This window comes from Barbus barbus (assembly GCF_936440315.1).
Source record: "Barbus barbus genome assembly, chromosome: 27".
In the NCBI taxonomy this organism is placed as follows: domain Eukaryota; kingdom Metazoa; phylum Chordata; class Actinopteri; order Cypriniformes; family Cyprinidae; genus Barbus; species Barbus barbus.
In genome coordinates, this window is record NC_136755.1 from 18,650,083 (window position 1) to 18,670,964 (window position 20,882).

Genomic DNA, 20,882 nt, shown 5'->3' on the forward strand with positions numbered 1-20,882 from the left:
GTTAGATCTGCTTATGATTCAATTCTGAAGATAATGAGAGTGGGGCAAAAAAAATGAAACAAAAAAATTTAATTAAAACATGACAGTGGGGAGAAGCTCCAAAAGAGGACTTGAGTACGTCAACTGAGAAAGAAAGTCTTTTCAGAGGTAGACAAATTGTTAAACTACTTAAATGCTAATGTAATTAAAAAATAAAACCAAATCATTTAATTTCTAAAGAGCAAGTAAAGTCCCTTTTCCAAGATATATACCCATTTAAACCAATGAGCAAATCCCGAAGGTCTTCACTGACACTCATCCAATTGTCATGAACGTCTGCATCTCGAAATCCTTCCCAATGCACATCACATCTACGCACAAACCGAGTATGCTCACACGTCAGAGTACATCCACCAGCTAGTCAACACAGCCGCTGAAAAATGCAAGGCCATTCAAATGTCATTCAGTGCAAAGAGACTGTCATTTACATATCTACAGCTCTTTACATAAAGTTGCCCATTAAGGCTCTGTGAGCTTTGCTTTTTCCCCTCAGGATCCATCCAGTGTCATCAAAATACATGGTGGGTTTCTTCTAATGGCTCTGCTACAACAAATGAGAAAGAGACTACACAAGGTCGATGTAGAAAAATGTCAAACGTGTTTTATTCAGACAGAGGGTTATGGAAGTATGAGAGGTGCAATCTGAAGGACGAAAGGGGAAAGAGAAAGGGTGAAAGGGAAGTGGTGTGTGGCCAAGTATGGTGACCCATACTCAGAATTTGTGCTCTGCATTTAACCCATTTAAGTGTACACACAGTAGTGAACATACACCCGGAGCAGTGGGCAGCCAATGCTGTGGCGCCCAGGGAGCAGTTGGGGGTTCGGTGCCTCGGTGCCTCAAGGGTCTCACCTCAGTCGTGGTATTGAGGGTGGAGAGAGTGTTGGTTATTCACTCCCCCCACCTACAATCCCTGCTGGACCTGAGACTCGAACCCACGACCTTCGGGTTACAAGTCCAACTCTCTATCCATTAGGCCACGACTTCCCAGAAAGAGGAGTTCACAAGGTGAGAGGACAGAAAGGCCAGGCTCTCTTTAGAAGTGTGAGAGAGAAATAAAAATGGAAATAGTATACCCATCGAACAAAAACAGTTAAAACAATTACCTTAGAATAAAATGACTACAGTGCATTTCTACTTTTAGAAACATGACTACACACATACACAAACTAATCTAAAAGACCAGGTCTGGCCTTTGCCATGTTTGTGCTTTACAGCAGAGGAGATGTCCAACAGCACCAGGGACATTTCCAAAGGCATAGGGGTCATTGCTGCCGTCTTTGTGTGTGTAGCACTGTGCGGACCAGACACACACATCCACAGGGGGCAAGACCCTTAACAACATGCAGACAGCCTCATGTCTGGTGAGCAGCCAAAGGACAAGCATACACAACTACCACCACTGTGGCCACAAAACAAAAATACTTCAGACACCTGAACAGATTTGCACTGCCTGTGTTTGGTACACTGCCAAACTACTTCATGTACCAAAAGCATCAAAAATTAAGTTATTTTTGTATTATTACGTCTGGAGTCTCCTTTTGCAATTATGGTCCCATTGCTCTGCCAAAACAAAACTTAACACTACATCTGGATTGGTAATAAAAAAAAACTCTAGGAATCAACAATAACAATATTTTTTTTCTGCTTGCAGGTCATACCAGTAGTTACTTTCCCTGACATCTTTCACTGGCCAAACCACAACAGAAAATATACTACAATCTGGCAGCTTATAAATTCATAAACACACTTTTTCTGGAAAATGATAGACATATGATGCAAAATATTACTTATTGGTTAGTAGTTTAACAAATTCGTACTGATAACTATGACTACTAAATAAAAATCCTAAAAATTAAAAGAAAAAAAAAAATGACTAAAATATAAAAAATAAATAAAAATTATATATTATAAGTTTGATTCCTGTGCTGTCCATCTTGATCTACTCTGCACCGGATCAGCTGGGAATTTCCCACAGAGCAAGCAAGTAATCCGATCGCAGCATCAGAGTGAAATAAAACAATCTGTTTGTATTTCCTCCATCATTGTAGGCAGGAACTAAGCGAGGGGAGGGTGAAAAGAGAGGGAAATTGTGCTAGCGGGCTGATGAAAGGAAGAGGTGGAGCTGGACTGATTTTCAATATCCCCAACTCAACTCAGACCTGAAAACTGAGTGCATTCTGCTTGTATGTATACAAAACCACATAATGGCATACACTCATAAGGATGCTAATCTTTACCTGATCTCCTGGAACTTGCCGGAATACCTGCAGAGCGACAAACATACTTCACACAACGTGACCCCCCCTTCCCCCAAACTCCTCTGTGCAATAGCTCTTAATGAGGCACTGTGGGAATGGAATTCTCATCGCACAGACTCCAGTCCCCTGATTCTGCTAAGACACGTACCTGCCTGTTCACCAGATGGGCTATAGAGTGATCATGGGCAGAATCCTGGGACATCATGTACTGTGTGAAATAAAATAAATTTAGCACCCAAGTCAAATGCTTTAATCATTGTGAAAAATAGTCAAATATGGTATTCTTTAAATGAACTGAAACAGAAACAAGGTAAACCTTTTTGGGCAGGTTTCCCAGACACGGATTAAGCACAGTCCTAGACTAAATTTTAGCACAAATTATGATTTTAGCAAGAAAATCTATCATAATAGAGTGTTGCACTTTAGCCGTGTGTGGGAAACCAATTGGCAATTGGTAATTTATAAATCTAGGAGCCTTAAAGTTGCTCAAGTCTAAACATTAAACAATCCCTCAAGTCAAGTTAAACACACAAAACAATTCCAATGGATGTCTATGGTTTTTCCAACATTTTCCCTCTAAACCAGTGCTTCTCAAAGTCCGGACTCCAGTCCGGACCCGGAGGGAATTCAATCCGGACCCGCTTCTATTTCATATTTCAAGAACACTAATTATATTTCCTACTTTGATAAACGCACGTTAAACTTGTAAATCATTTGTTTATTTATTCTTATTTTTTTATGTCTTTTGGAGAAGGTCTGAAATTGCAGGCGAGATATTGAAACTTTTACTTCATGACATTTGTTGTCATCATGACATCCAGTGAGCGTATGACGTTTGACATAATTGGGCGACATTTCACCGCTAATATTTTAATTTTTTTGTTTTGTTTTGCTATCACTTATATTATGGCAATTTGTCTTATAGCAGTGCCCAGCGTATACATTTATTTGTGGCGGCTTGTCACAATATCAAAACTGACCGCTACAAATAGATTTTCCAAAAGGCTTATACTTCGTTGAATAAACTGAGCACTGCGCGTTTCAAAAATAAAATGCTGCGCGGGTGTTTTTATATGAATGTATCTTTTAAAAGAACCGTCCGTTTTCTTCAAAAAAGCTTTGATGTCAATTTTCATTTGGTCTTTCCTGTAATGGCTGATAAAGTAGCGCTTATTTGATTACAGTCGTTACCGGGGAAACAGCTATATATCACGCTCCAACAGCGCCTCCTGCTGGCAGAGAATCAACTTGCATTTGCTAGTCTGCGGGAAACACTGGTGTCTGTCAGCAAACATAAACAAAAAAAGCATGCTTCAGAACTGTTTTGAGAAGGTGCTTAAGTTGAGCCATGTATTATTACTATGAATTAGGCTACTACTACTACTACTATTACTATCTTGTGCCCTGCAATAACCATTTACGCAAACTCTCTTTTGATATAAAGGGAAAAAAAGAGAAAATCGGCCCAAAAAATCAGCATCATATATCGGCCATAGGCTGCCCTGATTTCTAAATATCGGCATTGGCCAGAGAAAAAACATTATAGGTCGACTTCTACTGCTGACACTTAAATTAATTGTTTTGCCACTTTTGCACTTGTTATTAAAGTATTTTGAATGCAAAGGGAACCTTTTTTTTTTTTTAAATGAGTGTTTATTTGTTATATGTTATGCATGTTTATTAAAAACACGTTTTGTAATAACCAATTGTTCCGGACCTTTGACACTGATGAAAATTCAGATTTGGACCTTTGAATGTAGACTTTGAGAACCCCTGCTCGAAACCATGTGACAAATGATAGAAATCCATGGAAAAATGACAGCCACATAACAACAAGAAATCTAAACAAAGCATCACACAAAATAATTGCTAAATCAAAATTTCTATTTTTAGGATACGTGTCAGTCACCTACCAAATATGAAACATTTTGGCCTGGGGAAGTTCACAAGAGAGGCCTTCTAAATGATTGCGGTGACCTTTTATTGACCACAGAGCATTGATAAGATTGTTTTCTCCCTAGAGGGTTGAAGTTTAATTAAAAAATCTGAAGCATCACTTCCTCTCCTTGGTGTTACAATGTTCCCTAGAGGAAAACAGAACTAGCTCAGTCACCATGAGTCATTATGCACAGTACCCATCTTTCACTTTCTAAAACTTGAAGTTTAATCATATTTGCAGAATCAATAACAGCAGAGTCAAAGTTCAATGAATTGCCTTTCTAAAGGGCAAAAACAGCTGTTGGGACAGGGAATGACAAAGTAGGCATATCAAAAAGTTATTTTGCTACACTAATTTAGCTTCTTTAATGAAGGTTTACCCGACTACTAATTAGCTCAATTTCAGCACTGTTAAACTTTCAAAAAATTAACATTTGGATCCAAAGACGTAGCTACTTAATGACTGTGTCCCAGACTTCTAACTAGCTTATTTTAACACTGTGACAACTTAAAAAAAATAAAAATAACTTGAAACCACAGCAACATTTTAGTCCTCCATCTGTGTAAATCACAAAACAAAGTTGCTAACAGTTTAAACACTGTCTATTTTTGGACTGACAGTTGCACCCAGAGGCGCAGCTTTGACTTGGCTACTTAATGATTGTTTATCAGACTACTAAATAATTTCAAAAACATCTTAACGTTTGACAGTGACAACAATGGCAACACTTAGGCCTAAGTGACCGGCAGGTTTAATATTGCTAATGCTAATTGTTAACCCTTTTGGCACTAGCTATTTTTAAACCAAACATTAGTACGGCATTGTACATGCAGATTTCATATCTGGTTACCACTACCCAGATGTTTAAGGTGAAGACCTGATAACAGCATTGCATAGCTGTAGTGCACTGGTGGGCAAAGTGTTAAGGCTTTTCTCCCTCAACCATCACAAGGTCCTTAAAGGACACGGTTGAGAATTTGTGCACTTCACTGATTCCCACCTAGGTCGTTTTCCTCTCTACTGTGCGGCTTAGATTAAGGCTGAGACATGGCTTCCATTTCCAGAGAGAGCAGATGGATTTTCCAGCACTGTGACAGACAGTTCAGCTTTGGCAATCACAGACAGTGGTACTGGCAGTGATTTGGAGAAGGATGGATTAATGGGCACGTAGCAATAAGGGGGAAAAGCATCTCCCCTACTCTTTCTCCTTTGCCCCACCTCCAAGAATCTACAGCCTGCCAAGAGCTCTTCACAACACAATGCAGCAAATAAAGTCCAGAGCCTAAGAAAGGCCTGTTGAGGGCTTTTTCCCCTTCTTTTTTTCCTGCAAGCACACAACTTTTGTGCTCGGATCAAGGGGGAGGGCACAGCGGCAGTGCCTTGGCATTGCAAATCTGTTCCTGGGCATTGATGCACGTCGCTGTGCTGGAACGTTCCCGCACAGCAGCTCCATCTCTGTAAATTCGGCACAACCGCCTCTCCTCCCTGTGAGGTTAGGCCCTTCATTTCCTTTCATTAAAGCCCCTGGTTGAAAACGTTAATAAAAAGGCAGTGTCTAATTACAGAAGCACATCTCCACAGCTCTATAGAAAATCATAAGGCTAATGCCAGTTTCCCCAATTCTCTTTTTGCTTTGAGCTTGATTGATTTTTCTGGAGAGCTGGATTGGTTTTGTTCTTGCTCTCTCTGTAATGGCGAATGCAGGAACTCTGGAGGTGGGTGGAAGCACCAAGTCCTTCCTGACATATTCTGAATCACTTGTATTTGGCAACTGCGATGATGGATGGTGGCCAAACTGTCTGTGACTGGGGACTTGTGAAACCAATTTGTACATGATGACATGCAGATGCCTTTTGTAGAGGTTCTGAGTAAAATGGAAAAAAAGACTTGGGGCAAAAGACTGTTTGCCATTTTCTAAACTGTGAAGCTGATGCTACACTGCTCTACTTCCTGGCTATCGCCTCGCTTGCTGTTTATTTTAAGTGAAGGTCCCTTTAAAACAAATTCTGCTGACTTGGCTTTTCTTTCCCGCTGACAAGATTCACAGGATAAATGGGGCCCCAGATGAGGTGTTGCTCACAGCAGCTGCCCAACAGACGTCCAACTAGCATGTGTCCAGGACTGCACATCTTCATCTTGTATCTCTCAGGGTCACAAGCAATGCTGCCCCAGATCCAGTCAACGGAGCACCTACAATAACCATAGTGCAACTCATTCATGTGCTAAATTAGTCACAAATGGTCTCCTTCCACCTTTGAGCCTGTCAATTTCTTCCCGCCATTCAGCTTTTCACCAGCGGTCCTGGGCTTTTCTTGGAACATAATTGTATTCGGTGAGCCAGCCTGCTGAAAAAGGGACATTTAAAAGGTAGAGAAGGAAAAAAGGTGAAAGGAAAACCTGTAACAGTTCTGACAACGTTATTAGAAGAGCGAGTGTTGAACTTCAGCACTCCTCTCGTGTCTCCCATAATGAAGTTCTGCAGGTCGCCACGTGCCCTCCCCAGGAGTACACAGTGCCATAATTAAGGTTCTCTCCTCCAATCCCAGACACAGCAGAGGTTCGGGTCCTTTCCCAGGTGCATTGACTTTCCCAGTGGAATGTGATGTGTGGGCGTCAATGATTTTGCTGAATAACGCCTTTGAGGCAAAACCCAGCCAAGGCCCTTCAGTTCACAGAGGACACTCAGATGGTGAAAGAAATGCAGTCCACCATACTTCCCCGAGAGGGTAAGAGCCACCTCAGAGGCACTGCAGTCTGCCGAGTAAGTAGACCTGAGTGTGATCTGATCCCCTCTTGCAGTCGTGCATGATTTACGGCTGTGCCCAGGGCACTAGAGGTACTGAAAAAGCCATAAAGTCTACCATCTGCAATCAGAAAGCGACTTACCGGGTAACTAATGGCATAAATTAGCATGGTATAAAGTCACCTTGATTAAGTAGGGGTGTTTGCTGCTACCTTTCCAGTCCTTTTTTCATATGGATCTCCGCCTATATATTAACTGAACCATAATTTATTGAACAATGATCTGCTGTGATTTATGTAATGCAAAAAAAGGGCAACTTTTTAGCACCAGGTGGTTTTTAAATGGTACACAGTTTGAACTGATTCTATAGGAGCATCAAGCTACTGACACTTTCAACAAGCTGGATGATTGACAGCACAAATCACTACCGCAGTTATGATAAGGACAAGTAGGCCCTGTCAGTCACTGCCAGACAGGAGACCACAGCAGTCACAGGAGTCAGATGTCTGAAAGCAACATGTTTACAGCTGCTACATAAACCAGAGCACCATATAAAGACAAAACAGAAAGACAATTTTAAAGCCTTAACATTTTTTACCGCACAGCAAAAAACCCAGGAAGAGCTACTGTCAAAATGGCTGACAGGAGCATATTACAGAATCCTTTCAGTCCTAAAAAAAGTTTTTCCATTTCTGCCTCAGTTGCTTGGTGACTGTAGAGCGTTATCTAAGTGACATGAGACATTCCTTTAGAGAAGTGAGAAGATACTTCTAATTCACTGAATCTGTCGTTTTACTCTTGAGAATAACGTAACAAGAAAAATCAAAGCACACTGTTAAATAAGATTTACTCTAGTGGTGAATTGAAAACGGTGAAAATTTAATGACGCTCTAAGAAAAACTTCACACAATATGGCAAACAGGCCTAGATGTGTGAAAAAATTAGATGTCACAGAAAGCTCTCACACACAAACCTTTAAAAAATGTTTTTGAACAATTCTGCACTAAACAATGTTTGTTGTGCACTAAACAGACGCACAAGGGGAAGCCTTGTAACCCTACAAGAGTAAAAAAAAAAAAAAAAAAAAAAAAAAAAAAAGTTGTTTTATTGAATTTATGTAAATGAAGATAGGATAAACACACACACACACACACACACACACACACACACTTGTTTAAAAAAAAAAATAATAATAATAAAACAATATTTATCCATTTTTTTAATAGATCAGTCATTGCAACAACCCCCAAAAATAAGTAAGGTAAATAAGTACCCTTACAAAGATTTTTTTTTTTTTTTTTTGTAATGGTAAGACTCCAAAAATTTACAAAAAGTGATCCAAGACAAATGGCGAGTGTCAGAATCTTCCTGATCTCTTCATCTAACAGAATGAGAAAGGTCAAAGTGGTGACGAAAGAAATGACTTTTTATTACTGGCCGAGACAGGTGACTGGTACATGACCTTATCATGTGCTTTTCCTCAAAGAGTTTGTGTCATATCTAAAGACTGAATCAGTTTTTTTTGGGATCTCTGCAACAAAAAGGATAATCCAAGAGGCAATTATCTTTATTGGGCTTGGCCATCCATTAGCATGCACAAAATCAATTAAATCAATAGCCTGTTTTCAGCTCCATCAACAAGCTTCTAATAGGGTCAACTGTACGAGAGACTTACATTGAAAGGGTATCAGTAGCTAGACCGGTCTTGGCTAATGACATTTACTTAAATACTAGAGAGAGGGTGGAGAGCTCTTCTGCAGTGGACGGTTAATGTTTAAGGAGGAGAGCTACACAATAAAAGACATAGCATCTTGAGCTCTTAGGGTAGAAAGCTTGATACATTAGAAGCAACTGAATAAATATTTAGATGCTATTTCTTCTTCAATAATCAGAAGGAAAACCTCAGATCATCATCCAGATACCAGAATGAATTCAAACAGTGTCCATTGTTTTGTAACACTGAAAGCAAGAGAGAGGCCACATGTGTGGATGAAAGACAGAGTGGACATGTGCGACAAAATTGCAAGAAAAAAAAAAAAAATGAATAAAACACAGGTACTGAATAATTCATTCTGTATTGCTGCCTAGGTTCCACATGAATGCCCACAGCAACTTATGCTCTAGTCCGAAAGCACTAGGGAACCAAACGGCTGGAGTACATCAGAAAACCAGAGAGGAACATGGGGAACAGAGAGACGGTGCACCAAAATAGAAAAATTGTGTTGGCTTACCATATAAACCACTTAAAGTGGCAAACACTCTCCAAGTCAGCCCACACACAAGCTAGAGAAAGCTGGAAGCCCTGACCACATGTGTGACCCTGGACCACAAAACCAGTCATAAGTTTACATTTTTCGAAATTGAGATTTATACATTATCTAAAAGCTGAATAAATAAGCTTTCCATTGATGTATGATTTGTTATGATAGGACAATATTTGGCCGAGATACAACTATAAGAAAATCTGGAATCTGAGGGTGCAAAAAAAAAAAAAATCTAATTACTGAGAAAATTGCCTTTAAAGTTATCCACATGAAGATCTTAGCAATGCATATTACGAATCAAAAAATAATTTTGCATGGAACATGCTCTTTACTTAATATCCTAATGATTTTTGGCATAAAAGAAAAATTGATCATTTTTGGCTATTGCTACACATATAACCCAGCGACTTAAGACTGGTTTTGTGGTCCAGGGTCACATATACCTCAGCATTTGTTTCCGATGAGGACGGGAAGGAATACAAGGATGCATAAAAGCCAAATAAACAATTACAGCATTCAAGGGTTATGCCAGTTCAGTTCCGATGGTGGAGGAGATGTTCATGTGCTAAAAGCATCCTATAAGAAATGTGTTAAATTCTGACGCCCAGCCATGATTGATTGATAATTTTTTCTTCCTGTCTTTTAGAAGAACCTGTGCTCTGGAAGTAAAATGCTTGTTTTGGTGCGAGTTAACTGGCATAAAGTCATGCCCAATATCGTGTTAGCGCTACAGTGGCAACTACTTTAAAAACAGAGTCTTATTCTCGCTATTCTGTGGGGAAACATTTCGATGGCTGCACCCATCATCACTGCAAGCGCAAGAGAAAGGGGGAAGAACAGAGATGCAACATGCGGCAGATTTTCAGCAAAGGCGGCCTTTTTTCTTTGATGCAGTGAATGATGCTCACCCAGACACAGAGCAAAGATGATGCACGTTAAAAATAAGTCATTGAACATCGCATAGCAGATGAAACAATCCCGAAGAACCCTATCACAGCACACCCAGAGCTTATGTTAAACAGCCCTTTTTCTTTGAGGCAGCCAACGACAAAGAAAGTCACAGATCAAATTATGCCTGACGGGAAGCTGAAAGGAGCGCTGGACTAAATAAGGTTACACATTAGGAGTTTGGGAACCTGGAAGAGACAAACAAGCAGCTACTTCGCAATACCTGTGAACATGTGAGATTGCCTGGTTTGACATTGCTGTTTGTTCAACCTCTGAACAAATATGAACAAGTGCATTCTCAGTTGCACAGAGATGTTGTGCCACACGCTCAAAACTTGCTTTCAAAATATGTGCAGATAGTTATGATGATAATAGCACAGTTCTGATAGCATTTAGCCCATGATGAGTTGCAAAACCAACCTATATTATACTTATTAGTGACCTTGCCCTCATACCTGTAGTGAAAAATAATCACAGAGGAACATTAATTGACTGGAAATTACTCCTCTTTTCACACAAGACAGACAAGGTCAGGCTGACCAAATCATACATAATTTCTGGATCACCATATGGCTGGCCTTATCTCATACTTAGTCGTGGCCTAATGGTTAGAGAGTCGGACTCGTAATCGAAAGGTTGCGGGTTCGAGTCCCCGGCCGGCAGGGATTGTAGTTGGGGGAGTGAATGTACAGCGCTCTCTCCACCCTCAATACCACGACTGAGGTGCCCTTGAGCAAGGCACCGAACCCCCAACTGCTCCCCGGGCGCTGCAGCATGGCTGCCCACTGCTCCGGGTGTGTGTTCACGGTGTGTGTGTGTGTGTGTGCATTTGTTCACTACTCACTGCTGTGTGTGTGCACTTGGATGGGTTAAACGCAGAGCACCAATTTCGAGTATGGGTCACCATACTTGACAATACGTCACGACTTTTTTTACTTGATGCATTATCCGTTTTGGCTATAAATTTTAATGTACTGAAGCTGTATTACAAATAAATGCTTTGGGACAAGTGATCTCTGATTTTAGACAAGTTAGGCCTTGAGGTAAATGATTTTTGTATATTTTAAAATTCTAATTATATTTGCCTGCCAAAATGGCAATTTTAAGTGAACATAGAAATACCATTATGTCTCAAATTCCTTTTCAGGAAACCACTATGTGAGTGTTAGAAATTAACTCAGTTAATATAGGCTGGGTTCCAAAAAAAAAAAAAAAAAAAAAAAGGAGAGAAAGAATGACAAGAGAATTAAGAGCAGACCAAAACTAAAGCAGACCAAAGAGATACATATTTAAAAATGTGTTATATCATTCTTGTAATTTTGCCCATGTGCGATCATTTTAAAGCCTTACAGAAAATCGTATTTATTTCTATATGATTTCAAGTAAAATATGGGTAAATGATCTCTTTTATGGTGTTTGTGTTAAATGTACTTCGAAAGAGACATGAACAAAATGGATAATTACATCGCTAATCACAATAATTTTTATGACAATTAATAAGCAGCCAAAATTATATCACGACAACCCTAGAACAATATCCATTTGCACATCTGAAAGTCATGTTCCTGGAAAAAGCAAACCCTGCATAGGCCTGAAAGTTCCTCAAAAGAAAGCTCTGATTCATTTGAAAAAAAATCTCTAAACTACTTTGCAATTCTTGACATCAAATTATTTATAGAACATGAAAAATGTTTATAATTAAAGGTTACAACCACTGACACCAAAAAAAAAACAAGACCCTTCAATGTCATCTATGTGAAAATCGATTATCACATAAAGCACTTCAAGGCCCTTTTATCTTTTTTTTTTCATTTTCAAGTCTAGAAGTAGCATCAGATTGGGGAAGTCAAGCTGAACTTTACCCTACATTCTCTTTATTCTCTTTATTATCCTATCATTATCTTACAAAACCTTGGAGTAAGTAATAATTAAACCATTACTTCCAGTGCAGGGAAAATCATACTGCATCAATAAAGGTGTTAACCAAAGCTTGTCGACACTACGCTAGGGTGTTATGGGTGGTTTTTAGCATACTGCATTGTGGTTGCTATGTCTGTTGATTAATGGCCCAGGTTAAAAATAATCATTTCCTCTGTCAAAATGTGTCCATTAGATTTTTACAGTTTTATCATCCATTACTAGATGAAAATCTTATAGTGGTTAAAGTAACAGGCACATCTGTCCTGTCATACAATGGGGGTCAATGGGGTCCAAAACAAGCATTCTTTGTCCAGGGTTATCCTACCGTTAAATTATTATTTTTTTAAAAGAAATTAACACTTATTCATCCCTTAAACCCCTAGTGTTCGAGCAATAGTAAAAAGTTTGCTTGCCACTATCACATTCACACCCTACAAATCTAGCACAAAGTATGTTTCTTACATTAGACTTCATTCTCAGCTTGGCCAGATGCCGTCTGCACCCCCCTCTTTTCTACAACAGCGACGGCTCAGGCACTGAACCATGAAGTATCATGGAAGCCCACAAACAAGAGTCGCCAGCGTCTCTGTGCGGCCTTTTGTTTGATGCCTTCCAGAATTCAAACGCTATGGCAGAAATCAGGCTTGTCTCACTGTTGTGAATCTGAGTTCTGAGGGGGAAAAACATGGGAAGTCTGAAGGGGGAGGGGGAAGTTGTTTCAGAGCTTTTGACAGAGGAAGGGGTTCCTGTGGGGGATGAGAAGGGGCCGTGGTGTCAACAAGGCACAGGCTGCGAAAGAATCTGAGCAAACTTTCGCACAAAGGAGCCCCTCAGCGCCCGGGGGCAAGAGAGCAGTTTCACTGGAGAGGTAGTCAAATCAAACCATAAAACGGTTTGTGCGCGAGCCATTAGATCAGCTAGCACTTAAACAAAACGCTCTTTCTATAGCAGCCCCCCACTGTCCTATACAGTCTCCCAGTAGACTTGCATACATGACACACAAAAAGAAAAATATCTACAAAGAATTTAAGCAATCCCTCTTCAAATTCCTCCAAACGGAGCTGACCATCAATGAAAAATGTTTGTTTCCGTTTCTCGCGGTAATGAAACAGCCGAACAGTGAGAGCTTTGTTTCAAAAGGGCCACCACTTAGTGTGATGGAGTCCATGATACGACTCTAATAAAAGGCAACAAATCTTGCGAAGAACCCTGAAGCTGTAAAAAGTCCCTAACCTTATGGGAGAGGGCTGGCTTTTTGATGGCTCAGGGCAAAAGAGGGCCAATCCTGTGGTCTGAGGACTCTTTAACATTTAATAGTAGATTTCAGTCAGGCTACAACATTTCATGTTTCAGCTGGAACGGTGACACACAAAGTGTATTTAAATCCTAAAGTTAAATTATGCTTTATCTCTTGTATACTTAAATGAAGGCTGTAGCTGGACTACACAAAAACCTACTGTAATTGCGCTTGTCAACATTTTCTAACAGACCAAGTCTTTAGGTTCAAACGTATGAACTTGAAGGGATCAAATGTTCCTCACAGCAGTGCAAAAACACTCCTTTAGGAACATCTTACATACACAAATGTACGACAATACACCCCTGCAGTAGGATAATAGGCCTGAATCTTTAGCTCCCTTCATGCTTTCATCTACAGTGCACAAAAGAAAGACGAGTACTTGCTCCAGAGAATAAACAATTTAACCCAACTCACATAATGCCTTAATATCATCTGTATCATCTCTGAAAGTCAATCCAGCACTAAAAGTCAGCATTGAAGAGAAATCCATTCAGCGTAAATGTATTTACAGTCAAGAAGTCATTCTTAACATTGTTATATGATCTGACATCTTTTCAAAATCCTCTGCGACTAAAACTGCTAAGAAAAAAAATCATTGCTATCACTTTTAACAGCACTAAACGACACTGACTACTGTAGACATGTTTTCATATGTCCCAAAATGAGTGCAAAGCTGAATCTGACAAGTCTGGTATTGAGGAAGGCTGGATTGCTTCTTTTAGCACGTAATTAGCATGCAAACTGCTGTGTTAGGCTGTGAGGTTGATCTACAGACTGCAAAAACCACAGCGGTGGTGGAAGACTTTCTCCCTTGAGAGCTGGATTAAAAGGCCACGGCTAATACTCGTGGCTAATGGTCACGGGGGAGACCAGCACCCTTAGGGCCTATCATCCACCACCTCAGCACTGATGTCACAATTTCAGCTGCCACACGAGCAGACAAATGTCTCTAAAAAAACCTCCTATGTGAGTGAAACCATTGGCAAGTCCTTCATTGTACAGTATCGTTTAAACGTTGATGAAATAAAGAAATTAATACTTTTATTCAACAAGTATGCAATAAATTAACAACAAGTGACAGTAAAGACATTAATAAACAATGTTCTTTTGCACTTTCTATTAATTAAAGAATCCTGAAAAAAATGCATTATGGTTTCCCCAAAAATACTGATAACACTGATAATATAAAATGTTTCTTCAGCACCAAATAAGTTAAAGACTGGAGCAATAGCAGCAGAAAACTCAGGTTTACCATCAAAAGAATAAATCAATTATAAAATATATTCACATAGAAAACAGTTACTTTAAATTGTAATCATATTTCACAATTTTACTGTTTATTTTTGATTAAATAAATGCGACTTTCGTTGAGCATTAGAGACTTAAAAAAAAAAAAACATTAAAATCTTATCTTTGAACAAAAATGCATATTAATGCTTGATATTGGAAGAAATCATTTAAATCGCTCACTGAGTTGGTCGGGTAAAGTGTTTATTGAACACTTTACATTCTTTTAGAAAGAGAGACATAAATATGCATCTCAAAAAGACATACCTTCCCAGAGATCCCACTGAACTGTGAACCAATCAATGGTCTGCTCTGCAAATTCCTCTGAGAAGATGTGTGTTCTTGGCGGGGCATGGAGAGGAAATGAAAGATGCTTTTCCAATTCTAAATCCCATTTATTAATTCATACTCTTCAAGAGCTCATTGACGGGCTTTGGATAAAAAGAATCTTTTTGCGTCTTGTTTTCTCAATTACTGCCAGTTCTATCGCTTTGGCTTGTACTAGCTTTTAACATCCAGAATTTAACTTCAAAGCATGCTAGTTTTTTCCCCCAGAGTCAGTTGTAGTTACCCTTAGTAATAATTGACTTTCAACAGTTTAGACTGCAATGGCCATTTTCGAATCCGCCTGGTGGTCTTTCTGTGGCCTAAGGGAGTGTTCCTGTGATAATCCCACTGAAAGCGGGTCAATGAGTCGTGGGGACAGAGCTCCCAGACAGGGATGGTCAAAATGGGGGGTGGTGACAACCCACACAAACACGCACAAGAAACCTGGGACAATTTCTACGACTCAACCTGGTCAACAAAAGAATTAATTACATCAAAAATCTTCAAAGCTCATCTATGAAATAAACATTTAAAAAAAATACACAGACACACACAAATTACCTCCTCGCTTTAACATGTAATTTATCCGATGCTGTGATCAGATAAAGACAGCCTTAGCCCAAGCACATTATGCACAGAAATATATAATCAACCAACAGTAATTAAGCAGAACTCTATTCGGGCTAATTACCTCACATTAGCATTTGTCACACAAGCTCGGGCCGCTACTTTATCTGACTGAGGTGAGATCATGAAAAATTCATGATTTATTTATGTGACAACAGAAACAAATAACAGAAACAGTGAGAAAGAGCAGAGAGGAATGCCTCATATTAAAGAAATTAAACTACGGTATTCGCTACAGACCTTTCAAGACGTTAATGCAATTTCATCCTATTTATGTATAAATACAAGTAAGTATAACACTGACATTCATTGCACAAAGCCATCCATCAACTAGAGGTGGGGAAACTAGTTTGTTTTCCTTTTTCCAATGTGTTCTTGGAATGATTAAAGCCTATGTCTGTGGGCAGGAATAAAAGATGTTAAATTTGGTCCTTGCAGTGTCCTTGAATAGCCTGGTGAGCAAAAGGCTCACAAGAACAGTTAATAAAGTCTGAAAAATCTGGTTAGGTATTAAAGAAGGAAAAAACACAGTTATTACAGATACTGTGAGGGGAAAAAATGTTGACATTGCAAATATTACCCTTCTATATCCATGCAGTGACTCATTTTCCAGGAAACAAGATTTATACAATTTAATAGGACCAAAAAAGTTTTAGACTATGACAGATTCTTATAACCAGACTGAATATCATTTGCAGCAGGGGAATTTGAAATAATTTCGTTCATCTGTATCAGATCAATGTGACAACTTCCACAAATCACATTGAGGCAGATTGGATTTCCTCCACTCTTCCAGCTGGGGCAGTGACCAGCGCTGTGCTTTGTGACACAGTACTGAATGAATCTATTGTTTAATAAAGCTTGGCACTGCTGAGTTATTCCAGCTTGGTAAATTCCAAATCGTGGCATGGAGGAATTTCAATCTCAGGGCCAAGTCTCAGCTACAAGACTGGCAGGCTGTTAGACCACCGGTGCCTGAAGCCATTCAGATGCAAGTCATTTTAAAAGCTGGAAAATCATGCAATCGAAAAGGTAAATTGGCAAAAAAGCTCAAATCCTTTTGGATAATTAATATGGAAGCAGAAGTATAATCTAAGTAACCTCAGATTGCCAAAGAAACCATGTCAAATGGCAAACACCAACCTACCAAACAGACAAGAAAAAAAAAATATATATTTTGCAGACCCTTGTCAGTTGGGTCATTTTTGCATGGCTCAGCTCGCTCATGTTCCAAACAGCTGTTCTTCCTTACGCACACACACTTACACCCCAATTAACAACACCACATTCTGCTGAGAAGCACCTCAGCAACATCATGGGAGGGAGAAACATGCCAAAAATATCTTCACACCGACCAACATTAGTGCCATGACTAACCAGGAGTGGGCTAGAGCAGGAGGAAGAGTGCTGACTACCTCTAGGTGCCGAGTCTGAAATCCCATTATTGAGCACTCAGGCTGTTTTGAAGTGATATGCGCCAGGTAATTACTCTCACAATGTACAGTAAATTATCAGAGAATTCTAACGGACTGTGATTCAGGGTGCTTGACTATGTAGTCCATTCACTTTCAGAAAATGGGCAACAGATCAGGGAAGTGAAAAGTGGATTATTGATTAACTTCTATCTGTTTAATCAGAAATCAAGCTTGTATAAAGACCGGCAGGGTTAACGGTTAGTGTGACGGATCTACTTGTGACCGTGTTAACATTTCAGGACAAAAAAAGATTCCAATTACAGTTTATTTACACTGGGTCAGCTTTCTAATTATGCAAGGTCATATGCCCGTTCTCTGTTGAGAGAGCGTTATATTTTGAGCATAAAGAGACGTGTCCGAACATATCCAAATTAAGGTGAAATTCCCATGGTGGATGTGTTTTAAAATCAGTGCAATTGAGTTAGGATATAAAAACAAAGGATTACAGCTCGCTACTGTACCTGGGAGTGTGTGTGTGTCATGTCAATGGCTTTCTAAAGCAATAAAAGGGTTTCGTAATCTGGTGTAAAAACACATACCCAGGGAGCCCTGCTGGTCTCCATGGCACATGAAGCACTGCTTCAAAAATATTCAAGATGACACAACTCACTGAAACGGCTCGCATAAAAATGACACATTGCTGGGTAAATTGGACGCCGTAATACATTACAAAACATCTTTGAAGTGGCTTACATTAGTGTCCAACTCCTATTCTGTATTATTATAATCACAACAGCTAGAAAGTGTAATTATAAAACTCCACAAAACGATGAAACATCAAGTTGTGCTTAGTATTTATGTAATTAGACTGTAAACAAACAAAGTAAACTGTAACCCATTTGCAACCTGAATACAACTTTCCCAGACTAACCTTTACCATGGAAACCAGTTTCTTAAAATATCACAGGTTTTTATACATTGTGCTTTACCTTGTGTGAACATTCTTCTTACTAAAACCTCAGGTTAAGGCCACGTATAACTCTAGGTTAAGCAAGGTTTCACATTTGTAATATTAAAACTGCCTTTAAGCCTGGTTACGAATCCCTGTTTCGCCAAATTGTGGTGGAAAAGGAGTGTGAGGCGATGCGGTACTAGAATGACAACCATTCAAGTGCCTCAGTGTTTACCTAATTAGATATTCATGCCCTTTGTAGAGTTGCAGACACTTTCGCGCGCTAAAAGAAATGACGACAATGATTTTAATAACTTAGAGTTAAGGTTATTATAGGCAAAGTTATTAGAAACTGAGAGCAATAACATTAATTGGATGAATAGCCTACAGCAAGCGATAGCCTATTCATCTAATCAATGTTACTGACATATTCAAAAAGTTAAAAAAGCCGAAATGTTGAAACCTCACTACCAAAGAGAAATTACTGTTAACCCATGATAAAGCAGGAGGAACAGCAGATTTGTATCATTTTGACAGCTGTGGTTAATAAGTTCTAGTGTGGTATTTGTGAAAATTAGCGACAGAAAAGACTATGAGATGAGAAAACAGAAGTTTGAGGACTCACTTGTCATACTCGGCGTTGTCTTTGTCACATCGCGCGTCCTTGTGTTTCTGCCAGTCTTTGCCATGTTTGCAGGTGGTGAGGAGAACTACATCCTCCGCGTTATGAACATGATGTAAGGCATTCCTCGTGTCCGAGCCGATGCCAGTCAAATAGCGTTTCCCCTTAAATACCAACATATACTTTCTAAAAGGTGGAATGGTGTTGTATTTCAAGAACCCCCTGTCCCCACCGGTCCTTGGGTGCTCCTTGGAGAACAAGGGGATGGATACGTCAAAGTTGGGTCTGAAGTTCTCCGTGCTGATGCTCGCTTTGGCCAGCATGGCCTGACCGATGTCAAAGCCCAAGTCTTCCGTGTAGTCGGGCCACGTGCCCGAATACAAATTAAATATGAGGTGATTTCTACCATTGTTCCACAGAGGCAAGCTCTGCACCTTAGTTTTGAGATTGTGCACGTACTGTGGCGATAACTGGTCTCGGTCAAGAGTGTCCAAGCTCAGGACGAACAGACACGCTTGACCAGGGTCAGAAGTGTAAAACATAGAGCCCTCGATGGTGGATAAAATGTTCTGGTAACTTTCCGAGATCTTCTCGCCCTTCTGCTGCGGGTACACGTACACTTTGAATCCGTTCCTCTGACACAAGGAGAAATCGAAGCATGATTGCATGCGGCACCTCTTGCCCTTGTAAACGCTCGAGCTAAGGTCTCTCTTCTGCCTGGGCGATATGTGCACGTTATATTCCTCCGTGTCCGAATGGTCCCACGGGCTTAAGTGTTGTAAGGGATCCGAGAAGTGTGGCCACGGCTGCTCGGGACGACTATATCCATGCCGGCTCCTGGACCCCGTGGCCGCCGGACCCGGGACCCCTCCTCCTCCTCCAAAGTAAAAAAGCAGAACTAGAAAGGCGCCAGTCAAGAGCGAGATCAGATATCGTTTTTTGGCCTGCATGTGTCCTGAAGGCCAGATCGTGATGTTTGCAAATAAATCTCAAGCGGTTGGAAGTTTGTCTCTCATCACCACCTCCTCCAGCTATAGTACTGCTCCGCCATCTTCCAGTCTGCGAGGATTTACAACTCACGTCTTCCCTCTTCAGATTCCGATCACCGATCAGCAAGCGATTGATCCAGCGCATGTGGGCGATTTTACATCGGGTTCCGCGCTCTCCCTCGTCTGTCTACTAGCAACATTTCACAGGGCAGCCGTAACAGTAACCGTACCTGTTAAGATCATCATAAACACACAATCAGGTATGCTTACTCGCTGACTTACTTTCCCCCGGTGGAGTAATGCAAATGTAACGTTTGTTGACAGGACGCGCGCTAGATAAATGCGTCGCACGGTCCGACTCGCGCTGGAGAGTTGCCGCGGCGCTGCCACTGACTCATGGAGTTTGTCTTTGGAGAGCAGCGGGTCCCACTGGAAAAGATGGAAAGTCCTTAATAATACAACGACCGAGGTTTATCTCCGATGCCGTGGCGTTTCCGAACCACACGTCCAGACTAAACTAAAGCCCGCCGCTCGCAGAGTAACTCCACTCACCTCCGAAACAGTAATAAAGACGGGGCAGTTCACCGGAACGACGGTAACCTTACGAATCCCTGCATTTCTCTTATCCCTGCGCTCTCCGTGGACCTTCACACACGCTAGAAGTAGATTTCCTCTTCATCGGGACACCGGCTCTGGAAAGCGGCGTTTCCCTTTCGGCGAAAACACGAGGACAGTGACCGAGTTTCACAGGATGTTTCCTTAACAAATAAAATCAACTGAGCTCCTTGATCCGAGAGCCCAATCACCTATTGCTCAGTTGTTCCGAAGGTTCCTCTGTTACATTCCAATCCCGACACGACGCCAGTGTGCGTGACGTCCCATCATGGTGCATCATGCGTTTTCATTGGACAGAAGAACCGGATGGGGCGGGGCATCAACAGCACCCATTCATTCCCAGTGCTGAGCATCTCACTGAATGTGGATGGACTTCTAACCGCTCTAACCACTGCACATTAAAAATTGACAAACTTTTTAATGTAGATGTTTTCTTTTAACTCAGCTTTCACTGAATAATTTTGCTATAGCCTATTATAACATTTTTAGGCCAGAGCAAGATTCGTTCTTCTAAACATAGATAGACTCTTATTTAAATTGCATTGAAACATGTAAATTATATTGAAGGGCGGTGGGAGGGGTGGGATTATTTTTCCTTATATTTTTCTCTAGTTTTCCTCTTCCTATAATAATAAT

General features: G+C 40.4%; 1 protein-coding gene across 1 annotated transcript in view; it reads right to left on the reverse strand.

Moving 5' to 3' along the window:
- Positions 1-20,516, reverse strand: part of LOC306847504 (exostosin-1b-like) — a 94,616-nt gene extending 74,100 nt beyond the window's left edge. The window contains exon 1 of the mRNA XM_079381461.1: positions 18,646-20,516. Coding sequence (XP_079237587.1) covers positions 18,646-19,592 — 947 coding nt within the window. The 5' untranslated portion in view covers positions 19,593-20,516. The remainder of the gene's footprint in view (positions 1-18,645) is intronic.
- Positions 20,517-20,882: the final 366 nt, after the last annotated feature.